Below are 18,434 nucleotides of genomic sequence, written 5' to 3' on the forward strand. Positions count from 1 at the left end.
AATATTAGCAGGAAATTCTTAAATATCATTTCTACAAATGGGACGGTATTTGAAATATATTTGCCAATACATCCTCTGAGTCTTAAACTATTTTTTCTCCTCATAAATCTCTATAGAATAATTTTGGAAAATTTTCTTATTTATCCCTTCCATTTTAACTCTCCTCTGTCCAAAGCAGGTACTGACTAGATAGTCTTGACTTACTCACTGGTCACATGTAATATTTTATTATCTTGCCAAATTCAAGCTCTACTTGAAAATATTCAGCATTCCTAAATGTAGGAGAGTTTGACAATAAGGATACCGATTTATTAGATGGTCTGGCTAAAATACATGATTCAAGGTTTTTTAAAATATCTATTTCAGATTCCTAAATTATAAGAACCACTTTAGGATAAAGATTGTATCTCATTTGTTTCAGCCACCCCTTCCATAAGATAAAATGCTAATAAATATTGAATGAGAATATACTTTGAAAGCATATTACCTATGCTTTCATCAGTAATCTGAAAATGATAATATGATTTCATTTTTTAAAACCTATAATTCTGATATACAATTTTTAAAACTTATGATTTAGATCACATTTACATACCATAATGCATGGCTTAAATTTTTTATGCATGTTTAACCATAAGGCTATCTACAAGATTCAAAATCTCACTCTTTTGTTTTAGCTGCTGCTGCTATTAATTGGAGTTTTGATAAGACAGACTTCCACTCATGGTCTCCTGGAAGATCAAGCAAAATGAAGAGACCAGATGTTTGAGGAGAAGGTTCCAAATCTCTTCTCAACCATTCCCTTGGTGGTTTGCTTTGAGGAGTTCCTGCACTCTTGAATGAGGTTTGTTGTAAAAGTTAAAGGAGATAAAGTAGATAAATACCTGGTATAGGATTTGGCATAAAAAGACCCCCACAAATATTATTCCCATTTTATTTAATTAGTATTTGTAATTATTTTCCCATAGAAAAGTGTCTATCTACAGTGGTTTCAAATTTTCACAATTATAATTTTAATAATAAATTATTATATCAAATAAAAGTTATCAACCTTGTAATTATTAAAATTACAGCCAGTCCTTCATGGGAACAGACCATTGTGAAAACAGATTTATGTTAGAGATTCTATTTTAACTAGACACCTTTAGTGACTGAGTATTTTTCCAGGTCTCGCAGAAGTACTCACATCTTCTGACAGGGCATTGTGTGATCTTCATAATAATCCAATGAAGAACCCAGAAAGCAAGGCTCAAACAGAGATATTTCTTTCAATTGGCTTATCTTTCATTTTTTGCTTATTGACTATGTACTTTATGCCTAAATTAAGAAATCTAATTTATGTCTAAATTAAGAAATCCAAAACAATCATCCATTTGGAAAATTCTTCTGAATGGATCTAGATTTTAATGCTAGAGTGCTTCCCACTGCCACGTTCCCTTGGAATATGTGTGTCACATCAAGGTTTCTTTCCTAAATCATTCTCAAAATAAAAATTATCTCCTGAAACACTTGTATCCATCTTAAATACTGGCAGGTCTTAGAATACTAAACGTGATTTTTGAAAAAGTTACTTTTATTCATTTGATAACACTGCATAAATGTCCTTTAAAGTCTGAGCTAAGATGGATACTATGTATAAGGCACCCAGCAGTGTGGTAGGTGTTCAGCAAATGTTACTTTTCCTTAACATGAAACAAATACCTCAGCCACATTAATCTTTTAGAAAATATGATTTCATTATCTGCAAAAATGCCAGAAGGAATCATTATATAGGTTTATAAAGCAAAGAGTAATTTAATTATTTTGATAATTTGTATAAATCAAATTTATAACAATCATGTTTAGGGCAACTAAGCTAAAAAAAATCCCTCCCTTTTCAGGGGACATAATAAAACTTTAATATCAAATTATAGAAGTACTCCCTTTACCACCTTTAAAAACATAAAGGAATCTGCTCAATTGTAGTCAACCAGTAGTTTCCTATTTACTTTAAGGCACTTTCAATTATTTCCTACTCAAAAACTGTACAATTGTGTTCATTAAATGACTCATTGCAGTTTGTTACAAAGACTAACACATTAGCGTCCCATAGACTCACATGGGACATGTATGTCTCTTTTCAGAGTCTCAAAATATTTTGTCTTCCATTGCAATTATGTGTAGTAATATAAATGCCTGGTTCAGAACGATGCAATCAGGAAGTCAGGACAAAATACTTTGTTTCCACTTTGATGTTGATACCAATAGACCCCAGGGAAACAAAACTTGAATGACTATTTCATATTATATTATGATGCTAGAAATGCAAACACTTTAGGGCAATAAGTATGTTTTCATATATTCACCAAATTAGTTTTCATAAAACACATAGGCTAATTTTTTAGAAAACATAAAAATGTTTTTGGGCAGCATGGAGGTTACTTTTTGTTTTTTTGGTTGGGAGGGGCTTCAAAAATCAAAAATTCATTGTTATGCTTACCTGAAGCTGATCTGCTGTAAAGCTGGTCCGAGCTCTTTTTGCTGGTTTTGGATGGTTAACATCTTGCTCTGTGAGGAGGGCACCTTCCACACTAATCCCATTACCTGCATTTAAAAAACACACTATATATGTTGGTAATTCAAATGGGTACACCCATCTTGCAATAACAGGTTTCTTATATCTCTTGACTTTTTGTGTAACTGTATATGTTTTCTAGATGGCAAAACCCCTTAAGTTTTAAAACATACTACAGATATACTGTACAAAAAATATTCCATTTACAGACTTGTATATTTAGTGAAAAGTTCAAAAAGTTAGAAGTACACATCTAAGGCCCAGCAAATACAGGAAAACAACTATTTACAAAAAGAAAAGCAAAACCCCAACTCAAAGCTGCTGCCTGAGAATATGGCACAAAACTAATACATACACCATGGCTTTCCTTGTAAATAAACAAATAGAGACCATCACAAACAGTAGAGTACTTAATGAGTTTTACCACACTTATACATTGTACAAAATAATGCATTAAGATGACCTTAGGAAAAGTTATTTTTATTCCTGTATTCACTGTCTCGAAAGACTCAAAAGTATTTAAGTACATATTTACCATTTTCTACTTCTCTTTTTAAATTATCCAGCATGCAGTCATAATGTACTCTGCAGAGGACTTTCTCTTCCACCAAAGCAAACTCCTCTCCTGTGGAAAGTTGCCTTTTGCAGGAAAAGCAGGCAAAGCATGCCAAGTGATAGACATTCCCCTTGGCTCTCCGGACCCAGTCAGTAGAATGGATGTGTCTTCCACATCGAGAGCAGCGAGTTCCATACCTTCTACATTAAATAGAGGTGTGGAAGGTAAATATTTTAATGCCTGGTGAGATATTCATCAGTCGAATATTAAACCTGCACATTATGTTACCCCATTGAAATAACCTAAGTATTCAAATATCGTGAGAATGAAACAAGAATCAATTATTTTTCTAAAAGTCAATATAATAAGAAATCAAGATGAGATAGGGTCACAACTCAAACCTGTTTATAAAAATAAGACCTTTTCTCTGTTCCTCTAAAAGAAGATTGAAGTTTTCTTTTAAAATGAGTTTTAAAATCCCTTTTGTTGTATCAAATATCAGTGCATTTATAAATTTACTTAAAGAATCAAGATAAACACACATACTCTCCAGACTGAAAATCTAAAAGTGCAGAAGTATGCTGAAGATATTTATACTGAAAAACTGAAGATATAAATAATGACTTCTTAAAACCAAGTTAAGATGATTAGAAAATGATTTAAATATCGTTTTTAGGATGTTAAAATATGTAAATATTCAATGTTGAAATTATCAAAGAATGTATGTAACAGAAATTCTTCACCCTGTTGGGTGAGAAAGGAAAAGTCAGAAATGTTTCCTTTGGTGAAAAAGCTATTGTATTGTTATCCATAGAAGGAAGGAAATATTTTCTAAATTTTCAGAGTCCTAACTGGACATTAAATGCAGGTCAATCTTAAAATACCAAAGCTATATGTAAATAGTTCTTTTCTTCTTACAGCCTGAGTGACTGGAACTCTTTGTTATGTCTCCTATCACAATCACAGTCGTGGCCCTGCATGCCCAAATCACACTAGATTAGTCAGTGTCTATTTATTGACAGATACATCTTTAAAGCTATTACCACTTTGTTTTTTTTAGTTACTCTGAAAAATAGAATCCTAAAGACAAATTTCAGAATATAACATGAAGCAAGGAGTTTAAAAATCCTAAAGAACTAGACTTTCACTTGTGAAATCTTTCAAAGCAAACCTTTCAAAGGGCTTTAAGTTACTACCAAAAATTAAGATTAGCCTATCCCAAGTGAATGAGGAAGCAAATTATTACCAATATTGAAGTAATAAAAAGTAAACCTGCTGAGAAATATGCCTTTTTGGTAATTATAAAATTCTGTGATTTTATAAAAGACTCTGGGTCTCATAAATTACTTTAAATTACCTAGCAATTTTTATTCAAATTAATCACTAAACTCTTTGAAATCATTTTTTGAAATGGAGTACAAACATAATTAGTATTACAGCCTTTATTATATAGTATTAATTTCCCCATTTTACAATGAACATTTTTCATTTAGAAAAGTAAATAAAGAAAATATGTTGTAATTTTTAAAAGTCATTCTTGAGAATTATTTTAATTTCCACACAAGTGTTCATACAGAATTATACCTTGGAAGAAACCTTAAACTACATAGAGATCACACACAGAAAATGTGATATCTCATCTAATTTCAGAAACTGAAGATCGGACAAAAAAAATAGTTTGAGGCAGAATTAGATTTGGTGTATTTATACCAGAATGGTCAATTCTTCTGAATACTACGGTTTATCATGGTGTCCAAACCCTTAGAATTTTATGGGTTTATAAGTAGGGATCATTCTATGGTAAACTGGTAAAAGCATAACAAAATCTTGATTTTTCTCCCCCATAAAGATTTTATTTCATCTAACCATTCCCACCAAACAGGGGCGTTGTCATAAGTCATCTTGTTTTTCATACTTTATACCTATGTACAGCAAAAAAGATTCCCTGTTTGTAATGCCTGAAACTTTCACTCCCCAAAGTGAAAGTATTATTTAAAATTAACTTTTGTCTACTGAATTCCCAAAAAGGATAAATATGCTTATTTATACACATTATATCTCAAACAGGAAAGCACCCTCATTTTGAAATCTCTTAAATAAGAAAAACTGGGCTTCATTAAATAAAACTGAACAAGAAAAAGCCTATTACAAAAGTCTCTTTGCATAATAATTTATTCAAGTATCTACTAAGAAAAAGCTTCATAGCATACCTGAAATAATCAAGTTTGCAGAAAATGTCTTTGTCTTTAATATAACAGCTGGTGTGCCTTCCTAGGGAGGTTCTGCAAACACTGCAGGAGAGACACCGGACATGCCAGCATAGGTCATTCACCTGTGAAGGGAAGAGAAGCCATTGTAATATCATATTTAAGAAAAGTATTCGTTGGTTTTGTGTATTGGGCAATTTAAAAAACTGGCCCCTTAATATATTAACACATGCTCTGAATGTTTTCATCCAAAAGATGTCATTTTTGTAAACATGTATCTGGATATATTATCTTTTAGACCTCAACCAAAAATTTATACTAATATATGCCACATTTTGTGTTTATAATATTTTCTATTCCTTTGAAGAATTCAGGTTGCTTTTTCTTTCTTTCTTAAATGGAACCTTTATGAACACAGGGAATAGTTTGGTTGCTTTAAAGTCCTACATACAGGTTTTTTTATTATATTTTACCAAGTTCTTCCCAGCATGAAACCTTGTGGTTAAAGAAGACAAAACACATACTCTCTCAACCTATTTTTTGGCTAAACAATTATAAACTGTATACCTCCTAAACAGAGCAATAAAGAAAGTGAAAACGCAGGTTTGTAAGATAGTTACCTATACAGGACAGAAATTGCTCAGACAAATTTAAATGTTGATGTAGCAGAAGCCCGGGTTCTCTTCTAATATTAAACAGCTGAACAGAAACAATAGAAGTAAGTAGTAAAGTATATTGGTAAAACTGCTTACTGATTTGGCTACAGGAGAAAAAAATAAATCTAATCATAAGTGGTTCTAAAAAAGCACCCAAGCATTGTTTTCCACTTACACTTCAAGTAGTAAAACATAAGATGGTGTTTAATAAGGCCAGTATTTTATACTTTCTAAATAGGAACATGAAATATTGTCAATCCAGGGAACAAGTCATAATTACTCTCACTTTAAACTGTTGCCATTATATTATAAGCGCTACAACTTTAGCCCTGGAGTATGAAGATGTGTATTAGACAGAACTGGCTTGCATGCAATGCAGGCTCCCAAAGTTTGCTCTTGTTAAGTGGACACAAGAACCTGATTTATGCTTAATTGAATTTCATGTAAAAGAACAGTAACATACAAAAACACCAATTACACCCTAAAAATGGATCCAATGACTAAAATAGGAAAGTAAATGACTGTGAGATATGGCTTTTGCTCAACTATTCCATAATAAAGACTATGTGTCTATCGAATTAGAACTACGGTCCAACATGTTTTTCTGCAATATATAAAAGGTACTTCGAAGCTGAAAGTTTTACTGACTTCTAATTACAGTTATGTGTCTCTTTCCAAAGCATTAATGAGAGTCTCATTTTGATGACATTCAAAAAGTTTTGGTCTTTACAAGAACTTAGAACTTACATGCTCACTATAGACAATATTTAAAATAATGAAAACAGAAAGAAATCTGAGGAAATTTGAATAAATATTAACAATGTTGAATACTGCCTTGGAAATAAAAAAAGCATTTTCCTTATATTTTTTTCCTAAAATGGGACCAACCAGTATAAAGTTTAGAAGAACAGGCTGCCTTTAAAATTCCACTGTTTAGGGCCTTCTGTATTTCAATCTTACACAGGATTTTGTTTTGTTTTGTTTTTAAAGCTAGGCTTTAGGGGAAGAGCCATGGCCTCTCTCTTACTCCCTCCTAAAGCCAGACCTGGTTGTCACCTTTTTTCAAAGTTCACTTCCCTCCTAAAATGTCTGTTTATCTTCCATTTCTTTGCCAGGGAGTAAAGTAAGGTGAAGAGAGGAGATTCTGGAGACTATAAACCTACTATTAATCTAATCTGTGTATGTCTAAACATACAACTTGGACCAAGCCAGAAAAACTACCCAAAGGACAGAACACTGAAGTTATTGGACAAGGTAATCAATGCATCTAACTCCTGTCATACTTTTCTAACTCCATTTTATTTGCCTCACAAGATAGTGTTTTTCTATATTAGTTACACCCTAAAATAATATTTCTATACTAGGTCTAACTTTTTTTTTAAATCAGTGACTCAAGTTAAACTCAAACTTTTCTGCAGGAAGTACTCAAAACGGAAAATAAGGTTAATAATTCAGTTTTTGTCAATCATATAGTATCAAACTTTAGTTAGAACTTACACACTAAAGAATACAAGAAGTGGTACAATAATACTGTACATGGAAGGCTTCATTGGGAGGACTCCTGCCCTATTACAAAGGAAAGCTTTATGTAACTCACTTAACTTAGATTTTTATACAATACAAAGATATATAACATATAAATGTATACAAGATTAACACTAGAAACTATTATCTATTTCAGAGGGTGTGTTAAATGTCACTTCATCATAACCCTTCTATATCTTCTCTGCTGTGAAGTGTTAGAGCCTTCATAGGTCTACTCAGAAACATTCTTAAAGATTACGGTAATTATTGAGAGGGCTCATTAAAAATAGGATGCTAGTTTTAACCCAAAAGATGATTTTGCAATATCCAAAAGGCTCAGTTTTAGAAACATTGAAAGTGGAATCTTAAGAATGCAGATTTAAAGAGAAAGCCAATGTTAATTTGCCAGCTTTAAGAATCAACCACCAAGTAAGATTAATTTAGTCATTTTTAAATCTTTTTACCAAAACTTCTTCTGGCATTTTCTCTAGGTTTTATCTATAGGGTAGCATTCCCATTTTACAGATGAAGAAGCTTTGTATGTTGAGGTAGAAACTTAAAGAAACCCACTAACACGAATTTTGAACACATACTCTCCATAATTAATCCTTTTGAAAACCTAAGCAGGGTGGGGAGAGAATAGAAAGTGAACTGGTTTGCTACTAATTCAGTGTAGGAGAGACCATTATTTTAAATAGTGGTTTTAAAAAGCTATTTAAGTTGAAACCCCATGATATTCTGATTAAGACACATGGGGCCATGATCTGCACTGAGGTGGATAACTGTGGCCTGCCAAAATTTCTACTCCAAAATTCCCCCACAATATTTTAAGAGAAAAGTAAAACAAATTAAGACAATCAACTCTCAAACCACACTTGAAACACTTCTTCCCAGGCTGTGTGTGTCTAACTTTATATCAATTTCCATCTTCTCCCCCAAGCACTCAAGATGATGTAACAACAGCATTGAGTGGCCTAGAAGTACTAAACCTTAATAAGAGCAGGAAGATATTGAAATGGTTTTTATTTAAATGGACCTATAAACTTTTACTTTGGAAAAGCCCCAGGTAACTGTAAAAAAACATAGGACTGTATTTTTAAAATTTGTCCAGAAAAGATCCTTTAAGCTACTTTACAGTGGCTTTCACCAAAAGAGATACTGCAAAAGGGAATCAGTTAATACATACCAACTTAAAATTCTTCTAAGCAGTCATGGGCGTGGGCGTCACTGGGGTGGAGAGACCACAGTCCGTTTAGAGGGAACAAAGATGTTTAAGAAAGGAATAATTCGGGGCTGGGTGAAAAATAACTAAGCAGGTTTCTGTCTCAGAATGGATAAGGGTTTTTCCACTTCCCTTCCACTACAAGCCGGTGGCTGACTCCAGCGCATCCACACACATCCGGCGCGTCCAGACCAGGATGTGTCACACATTAGCTGTTTTGCAACGACATAGAAGAGTCTGAGATTTCTTCTCACTTTATCCCACCGCATGAGTTGCCCTAAACTGGGCTGATTTTCTGCGAAAGCCTACACCTCCACCCAGAACTTGAACGGAAAGGTTGGTGGGAGGAACATTACTCTTTTCCCAGAGCTCCCACGCTAAGCCCGCTCCCCTTGGGCCTCGCACCCGAGGCCCTATCCTACCTTGAGAAGGTATTTGTCCACGATCTCCAGGCCGCAACTGTTGCACACACACTTGCCAGGAGGGCAGCCGGAGCCCGAGGCCATGGACCGGGGCGAGGACGACGGGGACAGCGGGGCCGAGGAGGAGCACGAGTCCTCGTCCCCCGCTCCCTCGGGGCTCACCTGCAGGAAACCGCGAGGCGCAGGCGGTTCTAGACCCCTCCTCCCCTTCGCATCCCACCTACCCACAAGGGCGCCCCCACCGCCTCCCCTCCCTTCCCCCTGGCCACCCCACCCCACCCCCAGCTTCTTGAGGTCACGATTCTCGCCCTGTTCCCCGAGTCCAAGCTCTGGCCATGCACCCGCCGGGGCTGCCGACCCCTGACCTATTCGGACCCCAGAAGTCTTGCGGCCCTGCCCTCCTCGCGGGCCAGCTAAGCTTCCCACCCCACCCAGACCCTCCATGCCCCGTCCTCTGTCTGCTGCAGGAGGGGCCAGCTGGGCCCTGGAAGGAGCGCGGGGACAGCGGCCCTTCGTCCTGCGCCGCCTCCCCACGGCCAGTCTTGCCAGCACGCGAGCCCCTCCGCACTCACCAGTCCCTCTTCCCCGGCGCCTTTCCGAGTCCTCCCGGCCGCCAGGGCTGTAGTCCGCCCGCACTCCTCTGACATGAGCCCCTGGCACTGCGGAGTAGGAGGGGGAGAAAGTATGGAGAAACAGATCAGAAGTTGCGAGCGTGCTGCCCGCCCCAGCCTCGGCGCGGGGAGCGAGCTAATGAAGGCCCTCAGAGTGCGGGGCAGCGCGTGCAGCCGTCACGGCGCCTGAGCCCGGGCGCCGCGGGCGGGCTGGCGCGCAGCCTCCTTCGTTGGCCGCTGGCGGCCGCCACCCGAGCGCTGGTAGCTCGTCCCGCGCTCCCCGGGCTCCGGGTCTCCGGCGCTCACCCGGGCACGTCGGTTCCCCGCCCCCCCGCCGGGGATAACAAGTTAATAACAATCATCCCCTCACAAAGCGCTTTCTTTCCAGACGTCAATCATAGCGGAGCGGGGAACACCGGGCTAAAGGGGGTGCGGGGCAGTGGGAGGTGGAGTGCGAGAGAAGAAAAGAGGATTGAGGAGGGGGTGGGAGAAGAAACTTGATTTCTTTAATAACCTCAATTAAAAGAGCAAGACACATATATATTTTTAAAAGGGGGCTTTTTGAATAGGATAGCCCGAAAGGTGAAGAGGTTTAATAGGATACTTGAAAGCTAATTACAGCGGGATTTAAGAAGCCTGGTGTTTGTTCCGATGACAATTTGAATGAAAATGCTTCAGATTAAACCGAGCCAGCAGCTCTTTCGTAAACTTACAGCAATTAGAGTCGCGAGTGATTTACACTCGTTTCTTTAAGGTGTAAATTGCCACTTATTGCTCAGTAAGTCAACATTTGAGCTACTAAAGGATTATTTTTAACCAGCGCAAAAAGCGGGTAGAATAATGGAAAATATCCAGCTGAATTTAATTTGTGCCATTAAAAGAACTCACCCAACCTCTGACAAAATGTTTTAAAGAAACAACGCACGTTACTCAAGTGTTTCCAAGTATTTGCTGGAGTTTTGTTCTTAAACGAAAACGCAGCGTCTCTGGGCTTAGACCGCTTTCGTTTCCAAAAACTCTAGCTCGGGGTGGGGGTGGGTCCCCCGAACTCGAGCGGCTCGCACTTCTGCATTTCTGACTGTTCGCCTCCCCTTCTCCCTCCCTCTGGAAGCACCAGGCAAGATACCAACCTGGGGGGCCTCCCGGACCGTCGGCCGAGACCCTCCCTTTCTGGGGTGCGCTCCCTACGCGGGACCCAGCGTAGCTGCACTGAGGCCGCGTCCTCACACACAAAGGGCGTTTAAACAGAACAGCTCCGCTTTCGCCTGGTGTCCCCAACCGGCTTCGGAGCAAAGAAATAGTCAGGGGCGCCCCGCGCGCGTCCTGCTGAGGCCCTCAGACAGGCTGCAGATGATTTCAAACTTAAAACACCAAATACCCACAGGTCCTGCCTCCCGAGTGAGGTGAGAGCTTTTCAGCTTCCCCAGTCTACTCAGACAAACCGCGTGACTCGTTTTGTGCCCTGCGGTTTTCTTTTGGCATTTTAGGTAAAATGGCTCTCCCGGCAAGCCCAGGGATCCCGGAGGCCTTTCTGGAGCCCCGCAGAGGGAGGTGTGCCTCAGGGCAGGCAAGTGTCCGCGGGCAGCCGAACGAAACGAGCCAGGTCTCCGGTTCCACCCGACAGCCGCCCAGTCCTCCCGACCCACTCTCCCGGACCGCCACGATCACCACAGCGAATAGAACAAAAGCACGACTCACATGGACCTGAGAGCGCCTTAGGCTCGAGGCTTCATCTCCCAAATTACAGTCTCCATGTCTCAGGTTAAGTGAGGTTTTGGGGAGGGAGTGCAATGATTACTGACTAACGCTACTACGTAATAAAAAAAAAAAAAATTGCCAGGTCTGAAGATGAGGCCGTTACAGGTAGTTTCTGAACCTTGTTTAGGAGCCCAAACAACTCGAGTTTCAAGGACACTGCGATTCAGCTGGTCTGGCCAGGCGTCGGCTCGCTCACCTTCTCAGGGGGAACTGCCAGCTCCGGCACGTCCTTTGCTACTAGTTTATACACAAACATCTGATCGTTCTTCCAATACATGGCACTGCTAGGGCTGCTTATCACATACCAACTCCAGAGGGTCAGAGGCTGTCCGTGTCTGTCGATCTCCCCCCTCCCCCGGCCCCGATCCACTAATAAAAGCTGATGCCGAGAAGGATAATGCTACAAGTGTGTCTTCGTCCAAAGAGGCCGCTGTGGCCTGACCACTTTCTGATGAACCGTTCTTAAAATTCCTTTCCCAGCTTCACTGAGCTCTGTCCCTCCAGGAAAAGAAAAAAAAAAAAGTTTTGTTTTCCAGAGGGTGGAACCTAATATAAAGGAAGGGGGCGTGTGGGGGAAAGTTTTTTCCTGGAGAAATTGCTTCGCCTCTTTCAGGAAAACCCGCCTTCTCTACATGTTAAAATCTTTATCAGAACACGCCAACTGACTTCAGGTTTAGTACTAAAGAAAAAAAAATTGGGGGATGTCCTGTTAACTTGACTTTAAAAAATCTGCTGTCTGCATTTGCCATAACTTTTAAATTCTTGCTCCCCAACCCAAACCTAAACAAAGATTCAGGTTACATCTCTTTCTGCAGCAAGCAGAAGGGGAAGTGGAGGTCTGGGTGACTTGAAAGTTTTAGTCATTCTCTTGAAACTCGCAGCTGTCCCGTGGAGCCGAGGAATGCCACCGCTCCTGGCAGCCTAGGGGCTGACTTATCTAGCAGTTCGCGCTCCCTTTCCGAAAAGTTTTCTCATTAAGATAAAGAAGGAACATCTGAGCAACACAAAAGCTTATGATTTGCGACTAGATTTGAAATCAAGGCTACAAGAAAGACAAAAGTATGTTGCTAATGAGTATTGCTCTTTCATCTCCTAGACAAAATAGAAGCCCGAGCAGCCTTGTCTTCTGCCTCAAGTTCTGACTGCGGGGCGGGGAAGCGGCGGAGGGAGGTATTCAGGGTACCGTAATTTTGATTAAGATTGGAAGGTGTGTTTGTTTAAACAGACTCTTTGTGGTATAAACTTTATTTCATTATTTAGTGTATAAAGACAAATTTGGTTAAAAGATTATTTTTTAATGATTTTTGTTTCCATTTAAAAAAACTAAACAAACTTCTGAAACTAAGAAGATCTAGGAGTCTATTTCTTAAAGGCTTTTAACAGAATCATAGGATTTTGCTTTAATTAGATGGAAATATATATGTAAAACACACACACGCACACACACATATCTTATCTCCTTGCCTTATCTGTATAGAAGAAAAAGATCGAAATGATCTTGCCCAGACCCCAGCTCGGTCAGCTGCCGGCTAGCGGAGGAGATAGATAGCCTTTCCTGTGATGAAGTGAGCCTGTGTAAGAGTGTGGGACCGAGTTACCACTACAAATTTAGTTTTTCCTCCATTGCATTTTTCTCCCATAAACACTAGAGTCTTCAGAGCATTTTCCTATCGCCATTGTTTTTCTTTTCGCGCAGCTGCGCACAAGTTAATATTAGCCATCCCCCTGCCGGTCCTTTCTGGGAGATCTCGTTTAAATTTACTGAGCGAAGGGAGGAGGACGATATAATTAATCTGTGCCCTCTTAGAAAATTGAAAGATTGGGGTGGACTGACTTTTCAAAAAGCTAACTTGTGCGTGGGAACCAGAAAGACTTGTGTTTTTCATCAAATGCAGAAATCGGTATTGGGGGTGGTGGAGAAATTCACATAATGCATTTCCCATGAAATAGCATCGTTCTGGAGACCGCTCTTCCGAATGGAAAGTCAGAGTCGTGCAGAACATTGGCGCCATCAGATCGTGTATAGAGCAGGATTTCGTTGAAAGTGGAATTAAACATAAAGGTCCGGTTTGGATATTTAATTACTCTGTGTGTGTGTGTGTGTGTGTGTGTGTGTGTGTGTGTGTGTGTGTGTGTGTGTGTTAGGGTTTAAAGTGAATCTGGGGTACTGTCTGGCTACTATCGAGGAGAATTTATCGCGCGGGTCATTTGGAGATCCAGAGAGAGCTAGAGCTGTGTTAGGGAAGCAGGGCGGGGGTGCGGGCATTTATGCGGTCTTTTCCACCCACCCTCGCCTAATCAGGCGGCTCTCAGTCAGGTTTTCAAAATACTAACCTTGATCTAAGAGCGTCTATCTCTGCATAAGTGGAGAAAATGATGCATTTTTAGAGGTTTCTGGGCTTGGGGAAGAAGAATGGTCGTCAGACAGGAGCAGAAGACCTGAAAGATTGGTCTGGCCTCGCTTCACTCCAGGCGCCCTGTGCTGCACTCCTCCTTGAGCTGTAAGCCTCTGGGCGGTGAGTCAATTTCTATGTCCTGGGCGGTATAAGCCTTTGGCTGGGGGTCGAGTGTGCAAGAAGAGGGGAATGTGTTTGCTATGAATCCCAGGGCTGATCGTCCTGTCGGTCTGGGGTCCAACGACCTTCTGACCTTTTGTCAGGGGTGGGCGTACGAAGGTATAGCTTCTTCCTGGTGGCCCGGTTCCCTGGAGCTCGCGTCACGCCTCTTACCCACGCTCGTCCTCGGCTGGGGCAACGGAAAAGTTATCTTCCTACTTTACAGGGGTGCTTGGGCTAAAAATCAAGAGTTTTTTGTTTGTTTGTTTGGTCTTAGTAATGAGGGTTTTTAGCCCCAACGCCAATTGATTCCAATTTTGAACGAAGACTCTGATCAAAAAAACATCATCTTGTGTGTCCACAGGTGGAAAAGCAATCGCCTGCGTCGTGACAGTTCCTACCTACTAAATTGAAAATTTGAAAATCAGAGACGGCAGGCCCACCCAAGGTGTCTACCAACATCGTGGACCACAGGGCTTTTTGCAAGCCCATGGGAAAGACAGCCTGAGAGACTTCGGAGTGCGTCCTGTCTCAGGCTGTGCCTCTCCTGCTCAAGGGAAGCCTTGAGTGTATCTCCCTAAAACAGATGGGGGCAGGGAAGGGGTCTAGATCCCGTGGAGCCAGGCCTTGATTGGAGGTCCGGGGCTGGAGAGAGGGAACACCAACCCGCCCTGACCCCCACAGCTTCCACTCACCCGAAGAGCTGCCTAATTGGGCTGCGAGCAGCTGCGAAATTTGTAATCGTCTAATAAGCCTTCCGCCTCGGTAATTCTTATCAAAAGGCATAAAACTGATATTTTCACACTCAGCTCTCACTGCAGGCGCCGTTTATAAACATCCTTCATCAGTGGGATGAAATTAAGCCTGCATTGACAGAGGTCTCTGGAACTCGATATTTAAAAGCAATAGATCCGAATTAGCAAATTATAACTTTAAGTAGGGAAAGTCCCCACCAACTTGACTATTGAACCCTTTGCCTCTGAGCTCCTTGGGGTAAGTAACCACACGTTTGAGAGAACTTAACCTGGAGGTTCTGCGGTGCTCAGGCAATCTCCGGAAACTCGGATTCCCGAAACTGCGCCTGCTACAGCTCCTCCCGCCCGCCTTCTAGGGACTCGCCTGGGTCAGACCTGTGGAGACCGGGGCGAGGCACAGCTGGAGCCTGAGAGAAAACGTGGTCAAAGGAGGCGCATCCAGGACTCCCGGGCGGCCTGCAGGCGCAGAAACAGAGCCCTGCTCTTGCGGACCCGAGCTTTCCCTGGCCCGCGGCCATCACCGCCCACCTCTAGGGCACCAGCGCCAAGGGTACAGTGGGCCATAGGACTGTAGGAGGCGGTGGAGGATGGGGAGACTTTCGCGATCATAAGAAGGTGCAGATTCTGGCAGAATTCTGGTTGGCGACTCCTTCGATCCCTGAAGGTGAAATCTCAGCTAAAACCACTCTGAAACTGTGGATGTCACACTTGGTTCAGGGTTAGGAGACCGTGTCTTTGGATTTTTGCCCATCACGTGTAACCATTATAAATATTAGTCTGGAAAAAGACTTTAGGAGATTGCTTCTAGAGGTTCTTTCCACAAACTTGCCCTGCTCAGAATCTGCATAACCCCTCAGAGATGGCAGAGCTGTATACGGGCTCACCTTGGGACTTACCGGTCCCAGACTCCGTTTTAGACCTTGCTACCCACAGTTTCTGAGGGTAAGAGAGGGGTGCTTTTATTCACGCCAGTGGAGGTCGCCAAAAGCGGGCGAGGGCCTCCGTCTGGGACCCACTGGTCTCTCTCCCACTGTGGGCCAAGACTGAGGTTTGATGGGCTTCCCAGCTGGGCAAGCCTGCTCCGCGCGGGACACCCGGGAATCCACTGGCGGGCAGACCCTGCCTTCGCCACCCGCCCCGCGGCATTCCTCACTGCGGTCTGATGTGCCAGCTGGGGCCAGTTGTTTCAAGCGGTTCTGGAGGACCAATAGCGGAAAGCCAAGTTCTGGGACCAAGAGTCTGTACCAGTGACTCGGTGTTTCTTTTCAGCCGGTTCGCAGAGCGCCAGTAAGCTCTCCCGGTCCGCTACGGAAGAAATAGGGGAAGCGTTTCCAGTCTAAGAGAGAGGATGGGAGAGAGAAAATTAGGAACCACGCGGAGCCCGAAATTAAGCAGGGCAGCCTGGAAAGCTTCCCGGCTAAAAGCTATGGCGCGAAACGCTAAAGTCCATCACACCATTTATTCATTGTGACATTTCCAAGCCGACAATAGCGCCTTAAGCACGCCTGTGGTTTGGAGGTGCCGGTTTTATATGCATTTTACTGTTTAGAATGATAAACAAATCAGGACCAATGGAAACCTGATTCTAACCTCTTTCTACAGAACTCTGCCTGCATAATTCTGTAAAAGCCGAAATCCAAGGTGGCGAGAGAGAGAGAGAGAATCCAACTCTCTACCCGCCTCCCTTTACCGCGTTTCCCTACAAGTCCTAGGCAAACCGGGCAGATATAGCCTGGAGTTCGCTGATCAAGAAACAGGATGGAATCGAGACCCTTTAGGCTTCTCTTCCCCTTCCACATCCCCGTTTTCCCACTTCCCCGGGGATGTCTGAAAGCCCAACTCGGCCAGTGTGGCAGGAAAGCTAAACTTTAAGTGCAAAAACCAGATGGTTTTCTCGGTTTCTGGGGATAGGTGAGAGGCAGAAGTGGGGCTGTGTGAGCCTCCTATTCACAGGCTTGGATGACAGTTTGATAAGGGAACCCTCAGCTCAAGTTGTTAGCCAGGGTGAATGAGCCCCACACAAGCCTGCGCCGTCCGCCCACAACTTTGGTTTCTAAGGTTCTCCCCAGCAACACTTCCACCTCCGGTGTAACTCATAAAGCTATGCTTTTACAAAAAAAAAGTTGGCCCAGGAATCTTGAGCCATGAATTTTAAAAACTTAAATAACTTCTATATGCCATTTCTGCTACAGGAGACTGGTTCTTGTAACTGTGGCAAGGTTTTCTTCCTTTCCTTCCTATCCTCCTCCTCTCCCTTCCTCCTTCCCTGCTTGCCTTCCTTCCTTCATGGGAGTTCAGGGTTTAAGAGGTAGGCAACGTGTTATTATAGTAAGAGCACAGGTTTGAAGTTAGTCAAATGTGTAATGGAATTTTGAGCAATTTAAATTTTTAACACTTGAGCTTTCTCATTTGTAAAATGAAGATGGCATCACTTCGAAATTGTCATAAAAAATCACAATGTTGAATTAAGTGCTCATCCACACAGGAGGTTCTTTCTTAGTGAATATAATGTTTCTCCTACCACATCCTCCTTCACCTCTCTAGAGAGGTCTGGATGTAGAGGAGCCACCAAAGGCCCAATTTCCCCAGTGAAGAGTAGGTCAATGTTCTTCAGCGAGTTGACCACTTCTAGGGGTTCAGAGGGTCATGAGGTTAGACGCACCTCCCTGGGCTGCAGAGGCTCCAGAGATGAGTGCAGCTGCCTGTAGCCACCTCTGTCGTGGCAACTAGGCCCAAGGATGCACAATGAACACCTTTTTCATCTCCTTTGTCGCTGGTTTATTTGAGAGTTAATCTAGAACATTTAAAAATGCTTGGCACCCTTCTGTCAGTTTGCACAACCTTCTGAATATTGTGAAAATGGCAGTAATCATAGCTGTTGATTATTATTTGTCAAATGCCCCCACTGACGTTATGGCACACAACCCTACTTTAATTTATCCAAAGCCATATTTTACCAAGCCAGGGCAGAATTCAAACCCAGACGTCCGACGCGAATGCCTGACTTTTAACTACTTTGCGGTGTTTGTCCTCTTTAGGGTGAGTTCAGAAATGGACACTTTCAGTAAATGGATTCATGATAGTTCTTTACCACTCCAGCACAAGTGGTCCAGCCGGTAGCCTCTTGCCTCTGCCCACTTCCGCTGAGCAGCTGGGGGGGGGGGGGGGGGGGTGCCTGGTGTGCTGTGGGGAAGAGCGCCACCTTCCCACGCCTACTCTTGCTGAGGTTAAACAGCATTTCAGTGCCGAATAAAAGGGCCACGAAGGGGAAAAAGAAGAACGCTTAAATCGGCGGTAAAATCGTTCTCTCTCCTTTTCCTTGCAGATTGCATAATTTGATGTCTAATCATCAGCAAGTGGATCAAAACCTGGATTGAATAGACGGTGACTCGATCTCCGTACAGACTGAGGTCCAAAGGCCTGCGCTCACTTCTGGAACTTTCCTTTTGGGCCTTGACCGAACTCCTGTTATTGTGTGCAGTAGCAGAGGCTGCGCAGCGTGGTTCAGTTTGTGCAAAGGCTATTTATTGTTTCTCATTCACTGACCACTCGGGAGAAGCCTTTAGCAATAGTTTTTCCCGACACAAACGTGAATAAAGTCGACCCCTGCAGTT

At 42.1% G+C, this 18,434-nt stretch overlaps 1 protein-coding gene across 1 annotated transcript in view; it reads right to left on the reverse strand.

Annotated features, from left to right (window-relative positions):
• Window positions 1–17,952, reverse strand: part of LHX8 (LIM homeobox 8) — a 33,085-nt gene extending 15,133 nt beyond the window's left edge. The window contains exons 1-7 of the mRNA XM_004025989.1: window positions 17,778–17,952; window positions 15,650–16,156; window positions 9,714–9,800; window positions 9,142–9,303; window positions 5,321–5,442; window positions 3,090–3,310; window positions 2,480–2,583 (exon numbers count right to left, since the gene is read on the reverse strand). Coding sequence (XP_004026038.1) covers window positions 2,480–2,583; window positions 3,090–3,310; window positions 5,321–5,442; window positions 9,142–9,303; window positions 9,714–9,800; window positions 15,650–15,667 — 714 coding nt within the window. The 5' untranslated portion in view covers window positions 15,668–16,156; window positions 17,778–17,952. The remainder of the gene's footprint in view (window positions 1–2,479; window positions 2,584–3,089; window positions 3,311–5,320; window positions 5,443–9,141; window positions 9,304–9,713; window positions 9,801–15,649; window positions 16,157–17,777) is intronic.
• Window positions 17,953–18,434: the final 482 nt, after the last annotated feature.

This window comes from Gorilla gorilla, chromosome 1 (genome assembly GCF_029281585.2).
Source record: "Gorilla gorilla gorilla isolate KB3781 chromosome 1, NHGRI_mGorGor1-v2.1_pri, whole genome shotgun sequence".
Lineage (NCBI taxonomy): Eukaryota > Metazoa > Chordata > Mammalia > Primates > Hominidae > Gorilla > Gorilla gorilla.